This window comes from Alexandromys fortis, unplaced genomic scaffold, assembly GCF_014885135.2.
Source record: "Alexandromys fortis isolate MF-2015 unplaced genomic scaffold, M_Fortis_MF-2015_v1.1 scaffold_14, whole genome shotgun sequence".
Lineage (NCBI taxonomy): Eukaryota > Metazoa > Chordata > Mammalia > Rodentia > Cricetidae > Alexandromys > Alexandromys fortis.
In genome coordinates, this window is record NW_026067910.1 from 929427 (window position 1) to 946198 (window position 16772).

The 16772-nt window shown below is 35.1% G+C and overlaps 1 protein-coding gene across 5 annotated transcripts in view; it reads right to left on the minus strand.

Annotated features, from left to right (window-relative positions):
* Rev3l (REV3 like, DNA directed polymerase zeta catalytic subunit) overlaps nt 1-16772 on the minus strand; it is a 133268-nt gene that overhangs the window by 59648 nt on the left and 56848 nt on the right. For 4 of the 5 annotated variants that reach the window (XR_007590969.1, XM_050138112.1, XM_050138114.1 and 1 more), the window contains exons 5-11: nt 15257-15353; nt 12746-12840; nt 11543-11647; nt 10527-10611; nt 10292-10443; nt 8350-8469; nt 2012-2249 (exon numbers count right to left, since the gene is read on the minus strand). Coding sequence is in view for 4 of the 5 variants with exons in the window: in XM_050138112.1 (XP_049994069.1) it covers nt 2012-2249; nt 8350-8469; nt 10292-10443; nt 10527-10611; nt 11543-11647; nt 12746-12840; nt 15257-15353 (892 nt within the window). In the remaining variant the exon portion in view is untranslated. The remainder of the gene's footprint in view (nt 1-2011; nt 2250-8349; nt 8470-10291; nt 10444-10526; nt 10612-11542; nt 11648-12745; nt 12841-15256; nt 15354-16772) is intronic. The other variant, XM_050138113.1, reaches the window with a different exon arrangement.

Consider the following 16772-nt stretch of genomic DNA (forward strand, 5'->3'; position numbering starts at 1 on the left):
AGGGTTTCTCTGTGGCTTTGGTTCCTGTCCTGGAACTAGCTCTTGTAGACCAGGCTGGTCTCGAACTCACAGAGATCCACCTGCCTCTGCCTCCCGAGTGCTGGGATTAAAGGCGTGGGCCACCATCGCCCGGCTTTACAATGAATATTTTCAACTTCCATGATATATTCATGCTTTATCCTCCATCGTAAGGAACATACATGTCATTTTCTACATGTCAATATTCAATTTATAAATTTTATCACTTCTCCTTTAATTACCTAATTAGACCAAATATCCTCTATTCTAATGTTCTTTAAAAATGACAGTGTTCACAGATCTTTCTAATTGTCTCCTTTTTCTTTCTCTTTATTTTCTCAGTCTTCTTAAACTGTGGTACACGTGGAAAAACAAAACATTTAATATATAGCATACATTTAACAAATTCCTTTCTACATTTCTCCTATTCAATTTCTCTCAAATATGGTTATGAAATGTTTGAGTCTCGCTCAGAGGCTGATTAAAGAACCACAACACATAGGTGATGGCTAATCTCGGTCGCCAACCTGACTGACTCTGGATCAATTGAAATGTTTATCTCTGGGCATTCCTGGAAAGAACTTTCCAGACCAGATTATCTGAAGCAGGCAGTACCACCCTAAATGTGGGCAGCACATTCTGGTGGCAACCTAGATAAAAAGGCATGGAAAAAACTTGCTTTTTGTCTGCTTGCCCTCACTCTATCCTTCAACAATATCAAGGGAAAAAAAACTTCTTTGGAATTCCAGTGTAAACTGAAGAACAGCAGCTCTCCAGGAATCTTCCTGGCACAACAGATTGGGCCTGCTGAGACATTAGTCTCGTTTACAGATTCTTGGCTTCTCCACTGTAAGATGGTTGTTGTTGGTATGCATCCTATAAAACAATCTCATGGATACCCTTTTATATTATATGTTATATATAGTCATTATAAATATATATTCCTTCTACCAGTTCTGTTCTGCTGTGGAAAAATCCTTTTTTTACACTAGGATTACGTATTACTCTCATTGGTTAATAAAAGCTGAAAGGCCAGGGCAGTAGCTGGGTAGGAAAATAGGTGGGAAAGCCAAACTAAGAATGATAGGAAGGAGGGCAGAGTCGGGAGAGACACCAGTCAGCCACCCAGGAAACAAGATATGCTAGAGAAGAAGTAAAGCCAAGAGCCATGTGACAATACATAGATTAATAGGAACGGGTTAATGTAAATATAAGAGTTGGCTAATAACAAGCCTGAGCTATCTGCCAAGAATTTATCAGCTTGCACTGTTCCTTTAGAAAACCCTGGCTAGTATATCAGCTTTTTGTTTTGTTTTGCTTTGTTTTGTTTTGTTTTGAGCCAGGGTCTTACACTGTAACCCTGGCAGGCCTGGAACTTACTATGTAGATCAGGATGGCTCTAACTTACAGAGAGCCACTTGCCTTTGCCTCATGAGTTCTGGGGTTAAAGGCATGCAGCATCATATCCAGTTCTTACTGACATTAAAAGTAAACCATAACAACAGTGTTTTCTTCTTTCTGAGACTATTTATTTGAGGTAAGGTCTAATATGTAGCCTTTGCTACACATTAAAGGCATGTGTGATTAGGACAGCTATTTGCTTATGTTTAGTATTTAATTCACTCAGTCTAATCAGACCTGAAAGTCACCTCTTATTTTTAAGCTGACACTGCATACTGCTATTCAGACCCATTCACAGTTACTAATTACTCTTTTCAAGTTCAGTGGTTTAGGGGGAGCTTCAGTTTTACCCATTGGTTCCTCAGATGTGTCAATACTGAAAACAAAACTGATGGGTTTAAAATGTAGCAGATTATTTTGCTGGAAATATTAAATATATGCTACACAAAAAGTCATTATTTAGAAGGAATTTTAAAAGTCAATTTCACAAGGCATTTTACAGTATCAATAATAACATAATTTTCTACAAAAGTACAGCAATGTGACAAAAAGTATTTATTATAGTAACTGAAATAAATTAAAAAAAAATCACCTCTTTTTGGCACAATGTTCTTCAATATCATTGTCCCACCTCTGGGACATCACCAAACTAAGCTCCATTTCCTCCTTTTCAATCTGTGGTGCATTTTCTTCATCATCACTATTTTGGGGATTTTGAGAGTCTGCAAAGGACTGACATGGTAAAGGCATCCTATTCTTTTCTCCTTGATATCCATCACTTTCCAAACCAGCAAGAAGATGTACCAGTGCTTCATCAGGACTACTGTTCACTATAAAACAAGCAAATTAATCACCAACAAATAGCTTAAAATTTCTAAATGATCTAATAATTGACATCAGTTATGAAATAACACAATAGATGCTGACACATACTAAAAAGAATATAATTAGTGCAAAGGATCAAGTGTTGATGACGTAACCCTCCTGTCAAAATGAGCTCCTTAGACCATCTGAATGAGAAGAATTAGTGACCTTATGAAAAAAAAATTCTCTCTCTCTCTCTCTCTCTCTCTCTCTCTCTGTCTGCCCTTCTGGAGAGGCAGCTTCTGCCTCTTTCTTTCTCTTCTCCCTCTTTCTTCCCTTTCCCCTTCCTATCCTTCCCCTTCCCCCTCCATAACCCACTAAATAAACTCTATACCCCAGCTCAAACAAAAAAAAGAAAAGAAAATTCTCAGATTCCATCTCACATCTATTAAATGAGAACTTCTGAGGTAGGACACGGGGACTGATGTTTTTGAAGAGTTATCCAAGTGTACTTAGGTATGGACAAGCACTAAAAAAAAATATGGCCATAAGTGTTCAAAGTAAAGCATATTCAAACCAACGCTAGCTAATTAAGCGTAATAAGATATATATGTAAACATCTTATCCTACACTTAAACTTTACACACAGGATAGTCAAATACAATCTAGTTGAGATACATAAAGTTTTTAAAAGTAGTTCAGAAGCTTATTTTTTATGAAGATTCATATAAACTAAGATTCCTAAAGTTAAAAACTCACACAGTATCAAGAGTTAACAAGGCTGTGATAAACCTGGAATCTTTATCTACTGCTGCACAGGGTGTAAAATGTTCTTAATTTCTGGCACACATCTAAAATCGTTGTAATCTTTAAAGTGTGCCTTTTAATATGCTAAATATATCAGGATGGGTGTTTGCAACCAGAAGGAGAAAGGCAGGATTAGAGCTGACTTCTGTCTCATCTTCCAGCCCTCAGGGTAGAACAGAATAGCTGATGGATGAGTTACACTCTTGGTCAATTAGTCTTGCCTACATAATGAAACATCCACAAAACCCAAATACTGCACATTTCCTTTAATTTGTGGTTCCCAGATTATAGACAGATACATATAATCATGTGTGTGTGTGCGTGTATATGTGTGTGTGTATATAATTTGAAAGTAGAAGTAAAACTGTCTAAATGAACTAAGGACTTACAGAAGGAAGGGTGAGGTGAAGAGTTAGGAGGGATGAGGGAGAATATTCCCAATATATAATATATACATTTTGAAAAGTTTAAATAAATAAATAAATAAATAACAAAAAAGGGTAGGGTGTGTAAAACCTCAAAACGCAAAAGGACTGAATTTTGAGAGTTTTTTTAGATAGACAATACATGAGAGTTCCTGGAGCCTGGCACAGAGGAATAGGACATAGACATTCTGTGCCTCTTCTTTTGTCCCTCGTTATACCCACTGGTTCTGGCTGTTTTGGGTAACTTTTCTAAGCCCCTTTATAAGTCAGTAATAAATCTGATTGCCCTAGTTTGGTGATCTCAATAAAATTAATTGAGCCTGGGAAAGGGGTAGGCAGCCCTTACCCATGGATTCTGTTATAGTCTCCAAGTAGATAAGGACTAAAACTGAATTGAATTAGAGAACATCCAAGTGTTATCCATTCCAGAACTGACTGCTTGCTAGGTATGTGGCAAAAATGCTTAGACATCCAGTCACAAACATGTTCTGTTTCGATGGTTAGGGTTAGGAATACAGGAGAAACTGAGTTTATAGTCTCCTTATATCCATACTACATGACCCAAAATGTGTATGTAAGAAATTCACTACCACATGTATATACAAGAAAACTGAAGATATTTATATGTTTTTTTCTTTTTACTTCCAATGACTGGGTCAGCTTATAAAATAAAGGGTTTCATTATGTCATTTAGATATGTGCACATCACTTCGCTATACTCCAGTTACCATTTCCTTCTCTTTTCTGCTACTCTCAGTGCCCTCATCCATCAACTGGCTCACTTTCTGCTTTCATGGTCTATAGATATATTCACTTCTTCTCCTGTGTGTGTGTGTAGGAGTCTGTGCATGTGCAAGTAGAAGCCTAAGGTGGATGTTGGGAATCTTTCTCAATTTCTTTTCTACATTAGCTTTTGTGGAAATATCTTCCCACTGCACTTATTTATAAAACAGGATACCAAGAATATGTAAATAATTAAATGATAAAAAAGAAATTAGTCAATAACTAGGTAAAGGAATTAGTTCACAAAAGGAGAAATGCAAATGTCCACTAAATACATAAAATTATATTGAAACAGGACCTTTTTTAAAAACAGAATCTATGTAGTCCTGGAATTCACTATGTAGATCAGGTTGGCCTCGAACTCAGACCGGCTGGGATTAGGGGCATGGGCCACCAGGGCAGACTGAGGCAGCACTCTTAATCAAACCCAGAGCTCACTGATAAGGCTAGCCTCATTAGCCAGCATACTCCTCAGATCCATCCTCTTTGCCTTCACAGGAGAGAATTACAAGTGGAGTGTCATGATCACCCAGCACTTATATAAGTTCTGAGGGTTTGAATGCCATTCCTCTTGCTTGCATGGCAAGAACTTTAACTCTAAATTTATTTAAAAACGTTTGCTTGTCTGATTTTAAGGGCATGAGCCAGTCTTTTGCCTGCATATATCTCGATACCAAAAGAGGAGGGCAGAAGTGGGGTTGACTCTGGGACAGGAATTAAAGACAAGTTGTCATTTGGGTGCTAGGAATAAACCTGGGTCCTCTGGAAGAGCAGTCAATACTCTTAACTGTAGTCATCTCTCCTCCACCTAATAACTTAGTTCTTTATGGCTCAAAAAGTACTGTTATGTATCTAAAGCACATTCTTTCTCTATTTGACTATCTGTTGGTGGACATTAGACTGGTTTGATATCTCAGTCACTGTGACTCAGTACTCAGGATGCACCAGCAGCAGTTATCCAGGAGAGATCCGGTCTGTGTTTTAAGGACCCTCTGCACTATTTTCCGTGGTGACTGCACCAGCTTATATTCCCACTTACAGTGTGCAATACTGTCTGTTCTTTCTCTATGTCACTGGTATATGAGCTCAGGGCTTCTCACCCGCCAGGGGCAACTCTCTACCTTGAGCTACAGCTCTTTTCTCTTCTTCCCTTTCTTAGACAGAGCCTGTCACCAAGCCAGGCCTGGCACTTGCTCTCCTCCTGCTTCAGGCTCCTCAGTAGGCCCAACATTTGTCTGTTTCCTTGATGACAGAAGTTCTGCCTGTGGTGAGATGGAATCTTAATGTAATTTTAATTTGCATTTATTTGCCTGATGGCTAAGAATGTTGAACATTTTCCCCATATACTTATTGGCCATTACATTTCTTCTTTTGAGAACTGACTCAAAAGTTACTACTTCTTATAGATTTATTTTTATTTATGTGTCTAAGTGTTAGCATACACACTTGTATGTGCACACCAGTTCATGAAGGTCAGGATAGAGTGCTGCATACATTGTATAGGGAGCTGCCATGTGACTGTTGGAAACTGAACCTGGGATGATGTAAGAGCAGCAAGCACTCTTGACTGCTGAGCCATCTCTCCAGTGCCCCCCTACTTTAACATTTAATTATTTATGTTCTTTATATACTCTAGGTTATCAATATCCTATCAGATATATGGCTAGCAATGGAGATATTTTCACAAAAGCTTATTATTCCTAAATAAACATGTCATAATATTTATAATACCCCCAAATTGGAAATAACCTAAATATACATCAGCTGATAATCAAAATATATTATGATGTAAATGATAAAATATTTCTGATTAAGAAAAAGGGAATGAAAGTTATACCATGGTTGAACTTTGAAAACGTTATGATAATTGAAAGCAGCCAGATCCAGGAAAATATTTGAATGATTTCATTTATATTAAATGTTCTAGTTAGGTAAACCCAGTAAAAGAGAGTGTTTGCCCAGGGGCTAAAAAGAAGTAATTGCTGCTAATGAGTACATGGATTTTCAGGAGATGATAATAATGTTCTGAAATTGGGTAATAGTACAGGTTGCACAATTATAATAATGCACCTTTAAATAATTTTTTTTTCAAGACAGGGTTTCACTGTGGCTTTGAGTGGAGCCTGTCCTGGAACTAGCTCTGTATACCAGGCTGGTTTCGAACTCACAGAGATCCGCCTGCCTCTGCCTCCCGAGTGCTGGGATTAAAGGCGTGCGCCACCATCGCCCGGCTTAAATAAATTTCTTGTCAAACAAATCTTTCACTTCTTTATTTAGTGCAACCCCAAGATATTTTATGTTATGTGTGGCTATTTCGAAGGGTGATGCTTCTCTGATTNGGCTGGTTTCGAACTCACAGAGATCCGCCTGCCTCTGCCTCCCGAGTGCTGGGATTAAAGGCGTGCGCCACCATCGCCCGGCTTAAATAAATTTTTAAAATGACATTAAAACAAGTTCATCCTTCCCCAGTCTATTACACAGCCCTTCTCTCTATAGAATGAGGCAACAAGGTAACATAATCTCCATTTACTAAAACACCAAGCTTTATGTTTTCTTTGTTGATGTTTAGGAATTTGGCCCAGGGACTGGAGAAATGGCTGAGGTTAAAAGTACATAATTCTCTTGCAAAGAGCCTGAGTTTGGTTCCTAGTACCTTATTTAGGCAGCTTACAATACCTGTCTGCATCAGGGAATCTGATGCCCTCTTCTGGACAACATGGACACACCCCCATCCTCCAACAGACACACTTCAGTCATGTTAACAAATGTAATGTAAAATGAAAATAATTGCTTAAAGCTGTTTTGACAATGATCTACTTCTTAAACCGAAATATACAATTATTTTCCTTTTTCTGCTTCATTCTTATAGAGATCAGATAACATTTAAACTGCTAGAATTGTAAGGAAAGGTGGAGCCATATCTGTTGCGGGTACAACACATTTGGCTAACGATGAATTAAGGATCTACTACTCACACTCCTTTTTCAATTTCTTAAATTCTATGTTCTCTCTTAACTTTTGTTTACATTTGATATATGTGTTAATTTATTCAAATAGAGAAATATATGAGATTACAACCTCAAATTAAAGCAGTAATGTGTTCATAGAACAATTTCTTTTAAAAATTAGATTTAAAAGCTAAAAAGTTCCTTATCCAAAAGATTTTTAAAATGAGCATATACAATAATTTTTGGATTGCCCACAACCAGTAAGTTTATGTTCTACCTAAATAAAAATGTAGAGGGCATTAGATGGAGCTGAGATCATACTGGTTCTATAAAAATTTTTAAAGGGAAGCAAAGAAGCATCATAATATTGATGCAACCAAGCAAAATAAGAAGCATACTGTATAAATGGTTTCTGATGATTAAAAGGCATTTAAGGTGATACTGCAACACTCAGAATAATGGTCATATGCTACACTACTTAAAATTCAGTGACTTGAATGTAAATTTCTTAGTAGTACAGCAAACCATTCATGATTTTATTAATATGCTTCATGTGGAGTATTTTAAAAAAAAATATATAAAGAGTAACTGGGAGCTGGGGAGATGGATCAGTAGTTAAAATGCTTACACTGCAAGTATAAGGACCAGAGTTCAGATCCCCAGAAACACATATAAAAACTGGTGGGCAAAGCAACCCACCTGTAAATCTTGCCCTGGAAGGGGTTAGCAGGGAGTTCCCCTTTGGGTTTGACAGACTCTGCCTCAGTGAATAATGATGAAGAGTGCTTAAGGATGGTTCCTGACATAGTCGTGAGGACTCCAGATGCATGCACACAGACATGCCTGCTTATCCCTACATATGTAAATACATGTACATATGTATTCATCCTACACACACAGAAAATAAAAGAATAAAGAGAATAAAATTTGTTTTGCTCCTAAAGCAACATGTTTTCACCCAATGTAGAGTTACAAAAGGCTTTCTTTCACAGCTTTTTTTTTTTAAGGAAAAACTATGCAGAAAACACAACATTACTGGATTTAATGTGATGCTTAATTTCTATATTCAGTATATTCTAAATGTAAAATGTTTACTTTTTTGAATCAAGGGGAAAATAAAAAACAAAAACCCACTTTGATTAAAACATGATAAATTTACTTACTGAAAGTTGGTGTCTCACTCAGTCTTTGAGTCAAAGGCTGAAAAGTCTGACTATTTTCCATGAGGTTCAAAATAGCTTCTTCATTAATAAGTGCCTCTTCTACTTTATGTCTAGTGCTACCTTAAGATGACAAAGAATACAAAGTTAGCAGTTTACACAATAGATTTTATATAAGTTATGGAATATTACAGTATAATTCTACTTTAAAATGGTGAAATGTTAGTGAAATATATAAAAATGCAATATAAACTTAATAAAAAAGCCAGTGACTTAATGGGAAATGAGCAAAGAATATAAAAATCAATTATTAGATGAAGAAATCCACATGGCCTTCAATTTGCTTCAACTCATTGGTCATCAGAAAATGAAGGTTAAAATAAGGAAATGCATTTCAAAGAACCACAGTAGCACAATTTCTTTTGTTGTATTTCATTTGTATCTATTATTTAGCACATTCAAATGTTATCTAGGGTCCTCCTGCCTAAAAACACCACATATGAAACAAAGTGACTAATCATAAAAACCTTCATTATCTCTTACATACCAATTGTATACAAACTATATTCTTGCATGCATCCTACCATCCAGCTACACACATGTGTTCTGTCGAGAAAATCTGGCACAAAATCATTAAGAAGGCATATATAGCCCTGGGCAAAATTGAAAATGATTTAATATTTGTAGAGAAACAGAGAAGTATTAAAGCAAAATATCTGTCAGTGGCTAAAATAAATAAACAGTGATAAATTTCAATTAGGATGTTGACATAAAAAGATGATAATCACTATTAGTAATGAAAGAAATAATTAAGCCTCAGTAAGTTAGCATTCATATTCTGTAGAACAGTTACATTAAAGAGATAATATCAAGTGTTAAATAAATAAAAAACACTAAATCACAGGAAGTCTTACATAATGTTGGTAGGAATGCAAAACAGTACACCCAACATGTAACAACTTGGTATTTCATTTAAAAACTAGACACAGATTTATCACATGCTCTATAAATTCCACTCACTGGTATCAACTGAAAAGAAATGAAAACATGTTCATACAAAGACATGTTTATCTAATCACTGCTTTAAATTTTACCCCTTCTTCAAAGGCAATATTTATAATAAAGCTTACTTTGCAACTGGTTCATTTGCTACAATTTCCAATATTTTATAATTCCTCCCATGACATTTACTTTGAATTTCATATTTTATTGTTCATAGCAACATTACTTTTATCAATCAAAAGTGAAAGCAACTGAAATATCTACCAACTAAGAATGGATTAATAAGTACAACATTTTATAATAAAAGGAATGAAATATTGATAATTATCATAGCACAGACAAACCCTGGAAGGGTTTGGTAAGTGAAAAAAAAAACTATATTGTATGATTTCATTTATTTGACATATTTAGAAATGTAGACAGACAAAAATTTAAGGAAATGGTTACTTGGGAGTTAAAGCCGGGAATGGCCATAACTGCCAATAAGAAAGACTGTACGTTGGTAGAAATTTTCTAAAATTAGAACATACAGAGTAATAATGTATTTAAAATGAGTGAATTTTATGCTCTGTAAATTATTGGTCAATTATTTGTTTAGAAACGCAAAATTTTGAATGTAAAAGCAAATTTCCTAATCTATGTCAAGAATGACATCATTTGTATAAAATCTGAAATATTAAGTAGCAGCACGTAGTGTGGACAAACATATAAAAAGAGTCACAAAATTTTACATCAAAAGAATTTATAGCAACTTTGGCATAGTGTTTATCTTTGGAGACATAGAAAGGGTAAAAGAATAGGAAATAATTTTTGCTATATCTATATTTATTTCTTAGGAGAAAACCAAACAAACAAACAGCCAAATATTAACTTAAGTGTCCAATGCAATGATGCTTGTTTTAGTATTTTCTGTTTAATTGAAAAGATAATCAGATAATTTCACCTTTGCTCAAATCTGTGTCTTTGTGGACTTCTATCATATTGGCTGGCGTACACGGAAGCATTTCAGGAGAAAGAATCTCAGAGTGCAATGTTAATTCAGCAGAGAACTCTTGGGATCCATTGCTGTAGTCCACAGATCCTGATAATGTTCTGCTTAATTAAAACATAACTTTTATAATAAACTATATAACACCACAATAAAATTAGCTCTAAGATCTATAACAAATAAGACTTACACAGAGAAATCATTCTGTTTGAGAATTTCTTGAAGTCTCTTCTGAAACAGTTTTTCACTTTCTGTTGCTGGCACAAATCTGCAATCTTTAAATTTGAAAAGTGCATTAGATAGCAATGAATGAAATATTTCTCCTTTCTCACAGCACTTTCTTATCTTTCTTCTAACTCATATCCCACCACCTAAAAGTAGTCCTGTTACAGAATTATACAAAAGAAAAATGGATGTTATTAACAATAAAATTAAGAACTTATCATTTGAAGTTTTATAGTTATAGCTTAAAACAAAACAGAAAAAAAATTGTTCTATACCCACAATCACATCATATACTTCAAAATTAGAAGTTTTCTCCTTTGTAAAATACATTTAAATTTTAAAGGGCATAAAAAGGCACTTAAATTTTATCAAAACATTTTTGGCACTCTAGATATAACAGTAAAATTTAAAAACTTTAATTGGACTTCAGTAGAGACTTACTACAATATTTGTTTTCTGAGTGGTCCTTTACACTTTATCTTTAAAGCTTTGCTGTATTCTGTGGCATGTGAACTCTCAACTTCTTTCAGAATATAGCAACATTTAATAATAAATGAATATTTTTCTTAAATCAAGGTGAGGGTTTATATGACAGTTCCAGAAAACAGTGAGGACAATATTTCATGGCTGACACTTTCAAAGTAGAACAAATCAATGGTGTTTCTAAGCTGAGACCCATGGATTTCAGTATCTTATTTGGAAATAAAGGAGAGAAGAATATACTAGAGGATGAACACAGAACAACAAGTGTAGCAAAAAGGTAAGGTACACAAAAACCAAAAACACACAAAGAGATAACAATAAAATGACATTTGGAGATAGTTATAAAGATTTATTGGTTGTACAGCAATGATGGTAAGAAGTACAGAAAAATTAAAGGAAATTTTGGAAATAAAATCTAGTGCTAAGAGAAAATTCAATGACTATATTTTTCTACTAAAAATATTTCCTTAAGTCATTAAAGCATTATCAGGTGTATACCTTGTGATTCAGGCTGGCTAATTTGAGAACTTTCATTTCTGTTTCTTCGCCGTTGCTTTTCATCTTCCCATATGGCCTGGAGCCCAGGGTTTCCACCAATTTGAGCTGCAATCACAATACTACAAGGGTCAAAGTGAAAAATTCTTTCTATAAACCCCCTAAGCTTTAATAAATACCTTTTTGGGATGGGGATACACAGGGATACTCATACTGGCCTGGAACTCATTATATTATTCAGGCCTGCCTGGGACCCATAGAGATCTGCCTGCCTACGTCTCCTGAGTGCTAGGATTAAAGACATACACTACCACGCCCAACAATATTATCCTTTAAGAGAAACATTTACTGTATATGGTATAAAGGACAAATTATCCCAACTCGAAATTTATCATGTTGCTTCCTTTCTAGCTTTTTGTCCTATAATGATTGGGAAAAAAAATACCAAATAAATAAAATTCAAAGATGTGATGAGAGATAAATCTAAAACTTCTCTCCATGACATCTAGCCTGTGTATAAAACAATCAAAGGGCAGAGTATATGAAATTATTTTACGCTGGCTAATGTCATTTAGTGTCACTTAGTTTCCTATCTGGGTAAATAAATCTGGGTAAGCAGATGGAAATATACAAGAGAAAAATGACTACCCAGTGGATTAAACATAAAATGCTTTCTCAAGAGTCATGTGTTGAACACTTGGCCCCAGGCTGGCGGTTACACTTCAGAAGTGACTGGATTACGAGGGCAGTAAGTTAATCAATGGAATGATCCATTCAATTTAGAGTTGAATGGACTATTAGGAGTAGACACAGCTGGAAGAAGTAGGTCATGAGGAGTGATAGTGCTACTGTATTTATCTTGTCTTGGTCCCTTTCTGTCGGAGTCCTGGCTTACATGAGGTGAATAACTTTGCTCATCATGACCTCCTGCCTTATGCCTGGAAATGATGGCGCCAAATGACCATGGACAGAAACCTCTGAAACTGAGACACCTCTAAAGAAGTCTTTAAGATGGTTTCCCCAGGTATTTTTCTCAATGCAACAGAAAGCTGGCCAACATACCCTCCCATCAGAAACAAAGAGCACATTTGAAATATTTTGTTTTCTTCTTCTATAATATCGTACTTCTCCAGTAATGCTTCTACCCTACTTTTGTCATTATGTTTTACAAATAAAAATACATATTAAAAAAAATTGTGTGCATACCCTCAATGTCCAGCCTATTTAAGATGTCAGCAGCTACAGCATCCACTTCTAATTCACATGTACTCAGAGGTTCAACACCTTCCAGTAATAAAGAGCTGTAAAGAAATTATATCAATAAATACAGTAACTGTGCCAGCACAAACTCCCCAAATTGTTGTTGTTGCTGCTGGGCATCTGAGATTTCTTATGCAGGAATTTGTGTTTTAGTAGTAACGAGAAAACCTGAGGTTAATAAATGAATTCATAATTATTCATGATACTATGTATATGTAATAAATTAATAACAGGATAAGAAAAACTGTAAGGACAACCTACTAATAACATTTAAAATACAGTCTATATATTCTGAATCATATTTTATACATAAGGAATATTAATATTCAGTATACTGTTCTGGTTAAAGAAAACAGTTAAGACAACAGAGGGACAACATAAAAATTCATACCTACCTTTGCACTATTCCTACAGAAAGGCATAGTACAGCTAACTTATCACAACATCCCTTTACCTTTCAGAAAAAAAAAAAAACAATTCGCAAAGTAGAATGGCCTCTCTATTCATTGTATTCTTAATATAGAGTAAAAAATAAAGTCGATGAATACTAGCGGCCCACCCCATTCTTCACACTCATAAATAGACAAATCTACTACCAAGAAAAGAAAAAAAATCAGCTGGGAAATAGCTCAGTCAGTAAACTTTTTGCCATACAAACATGAAAATGAAAGTCAGTTCTCCAATATCCATGTAAAAAACTGGGTCTAACACCTCTACTCTAATTCTATCCCTAAGAAAGTAGAGAGGAAGTTCCCTAGGAATGCTATTCTACTCAAGTGTTCCAGGTTCAGTGAAAAACTTCAAAGAAATAAGGTGGAAAGTAACTACAGAAGATACCCGACCATGACCTCTGGACTCCATTCACATATATAAACAAACAAATACATACCAAAAAACACAAAAAACAAAAACAAACAAACAAAAAATCAGAAACAGCAAAAAACAATCTCACGAAGATCAATGAGTTAGGGAGATGGTTCTGAAGGGTGCTTGCAGGCAGGTCTAAAGACCTAAATTTGACCCCAAAATCTCACGTGGTAGAACAAAAGAACCAACTTGAGATCTGTCTTATGACCCCTACACTTCTGCAATAACACATATACATGCATGCATGTCTGTGCGTGTACACACACACAAAACACCATATTAAATAAATAAATATATAAATAAAAATATTAAATAAATTAATAAATATAGTTCAAAACATGCCTGGCGGTGGTGGCGCACACCTTTAATCCCAGCACTTGGGAGGCAGAGGCAGGAGGATCTCTGTGAGTTTGAGGCCAGCCTGGTCTACAAGAGCTAGTTCCAGGAGAGGATCCAAGGCTACAAAGAAACCCTGTCTTGAAAAACCAAATAATAACAATAAACATAAATTTAAAAGAATAAAACAAGGCTAGCAAGATAACTCACTGGGTAAAAAAAAACACTTGCTAACAAACCTGATGACCTGAGTTTTATACCCAGGACTTATATGGTAAAAAGAGAAAACTGACTCCCACAAATTGTTCTCTGATCTCGGTGCATGTGTTCATATACACAATAGATAAAAAAATGAAAGTTTAAAACCTTTTGAAAACTGAGTGACACACATGCAGTTAAAAAGAGGAAAACTATAACCATGTTGCCAGTAACACAGTGACCAATAAGAGGCTCAAGAAAGCTTGAGCAATATTATGTAGGACAAAAAAAGAAATCCCTTAACTTTATACAGAAAAGCTACTGACTAATAACAGAAGGATAGTGATGACATGTCTGCTTTATGGTAGAAAAATCTAAGCATTTGGAATTTGCTATAACTTTAACAATAAGTATAATCAGCAAAACAGTAAAAGAAACAAGTTGTATTTTGTAATGTCTTTATTTCCACAGCTCCTCAATATTTAGAATCTAAAGGGTTATTTAATTTAAATACATGTCACTTCAATTTTAAATTGCCATTTTATAATAACTGAGTTTTTAACTTAATAACTTACAAGACCTCAAATTAGACTGCATGATGAAGACTAATACTGACAAGAAATATAACAACTTACATCAGATTCAGTTTATTAATTAGGTAATAACTATGTATGTTTCCATGATCTGTTTTTTATTTATTTTATTTATAAAGTCACAGTGAATTTTACATTGTGTGTTTTATATTGTGCAGGTGTGTATGTCATCACATGGAGAGGTCAGTTGACAATCTGTAGGAATCTGTTCTCTCCTACCATGTAGGTTCAGGGATCAAACTCAGATCATCAGATTTGGCAGCCATTTTGCTGCTCCCACCACCGTGAGGTGTTCTTTAACCTGTGAACTCATGTTATATACTAGTTCTGAGACTTGCTTTTACAATAAATGTTTAAAAGACCCAATGTAGTAAAAGGCTAAATTTTAATTATAATAACCAACAGTAAGTGATCATAGTCAGAACACACATAAACTTTCCCTTCTTTGACATCATTGACTAACCTTGGTATTTCATCTTCTTCCCACCTAAACAAAGTACCCGCAGCAGAATTTCCTGATAACTGCTCCTTTAATGATCCAGTTGCATGTGATGTATCACCTAGAAAAAAGGCAAATTTAAATAAATCATACTTTCAAACTTTTTATTTTATCCAATAAATTCATTTACCTATTTATTTATTATTGGAGATAGGATCTCATAACATAGCTGTGGTTGACCTAGAACTCATTTTGTAGACGAGAATAGTCTCAAATTTACAGACCTGGCAGACTCTGCATATATCAGGAAGGTTATAATTTGTACAAAATAGTTCTCTTTGTAAAATAATTTACAAATCATGCAGAGTACCTAAACATTGTATCTTAAAGATTCACTGATATGCAGGATTACATATGCACAGCTGAATGCAGTAATTCCAAACTAAGAGTAGGAGAAAGTGTTCACAATGAATTAGCATAATGAACAGTTACAAAATGACACAGTATAATAAAAGTATATACCTAAATGTTCAGGTAAATATAACTAACATCTCATTAAAAATAAAGAAATGTACTTTTTAGAGTTCAAATTGCTAAATCAAAGAGATCTGAGAAAACGCCACAAAAATCAACAAAATGACAAGAATTAATATATACCTTTCAATAGCAAGTCTGACTATTAAAGGTCTTAATTCCCCAGTAAAAAGACACAGACTAACAGACTGGATTAGAAAATAGAATCTATCTTTTGCTGCTTCAAAGAAACACACCTCACCAATAAAGATGGATATCACCTTCTGTGGTGATATTTTGTTTGTGCCTGAGAATCGGAGTCTGGAGTAAGCCACTAGTTAGCCATAGTGGCCAGGAAGACACACACACCTCACAGCACTAGGGAAGCAGAGGCAGATGGATCTCTGTTAGTTCAAGGCCACCTTGGGCTACACTAAATTGATCCAGTCTCAAAGAGAAACTGAGCCTGGCAGTGATGGTTCATATCTTTATTCCCAGTACTTGGGAGTCACATGCCTTTAATCCCAACACTATGAAAGTGGAGATGGGAATGGATATGGCTGGGGGAAGAGAGGAATATAAGGAGCACATTCAGTCTGAGGATTCATAGAGACAGGATCGCCCTTTTGGTCTGAGGATTCAGTAGAGATAAGAACTAATGGCTGGCTGCTCTGCTTCTCTGATTTTTCAGATTTCATCCCCTAATATCTGACTCTGGGCTTTTATTATTAAGACCAATTAGAAATCGCGCTACAACCATAGGAGGAAAATGGTGGGAAAAATATTGTAAACAAATAGAAATAAGACAGGAGTAGGTATTTTAGTATCTGATGAAATGAGATTTCAAACCAAAATTAGTTGGAATATATAAGAAGGGACACTTCATACTCATTAAAGGAAAAAAACCACCAGCAGAATATTATACTCCTAAACACAGGGACACTTAATGTCATAAAGAAAACACTGGTAAAAATCAATAACCGCAACACAGTAATAGTGGGTGATTTTTAACACCCTCCTCTTACTA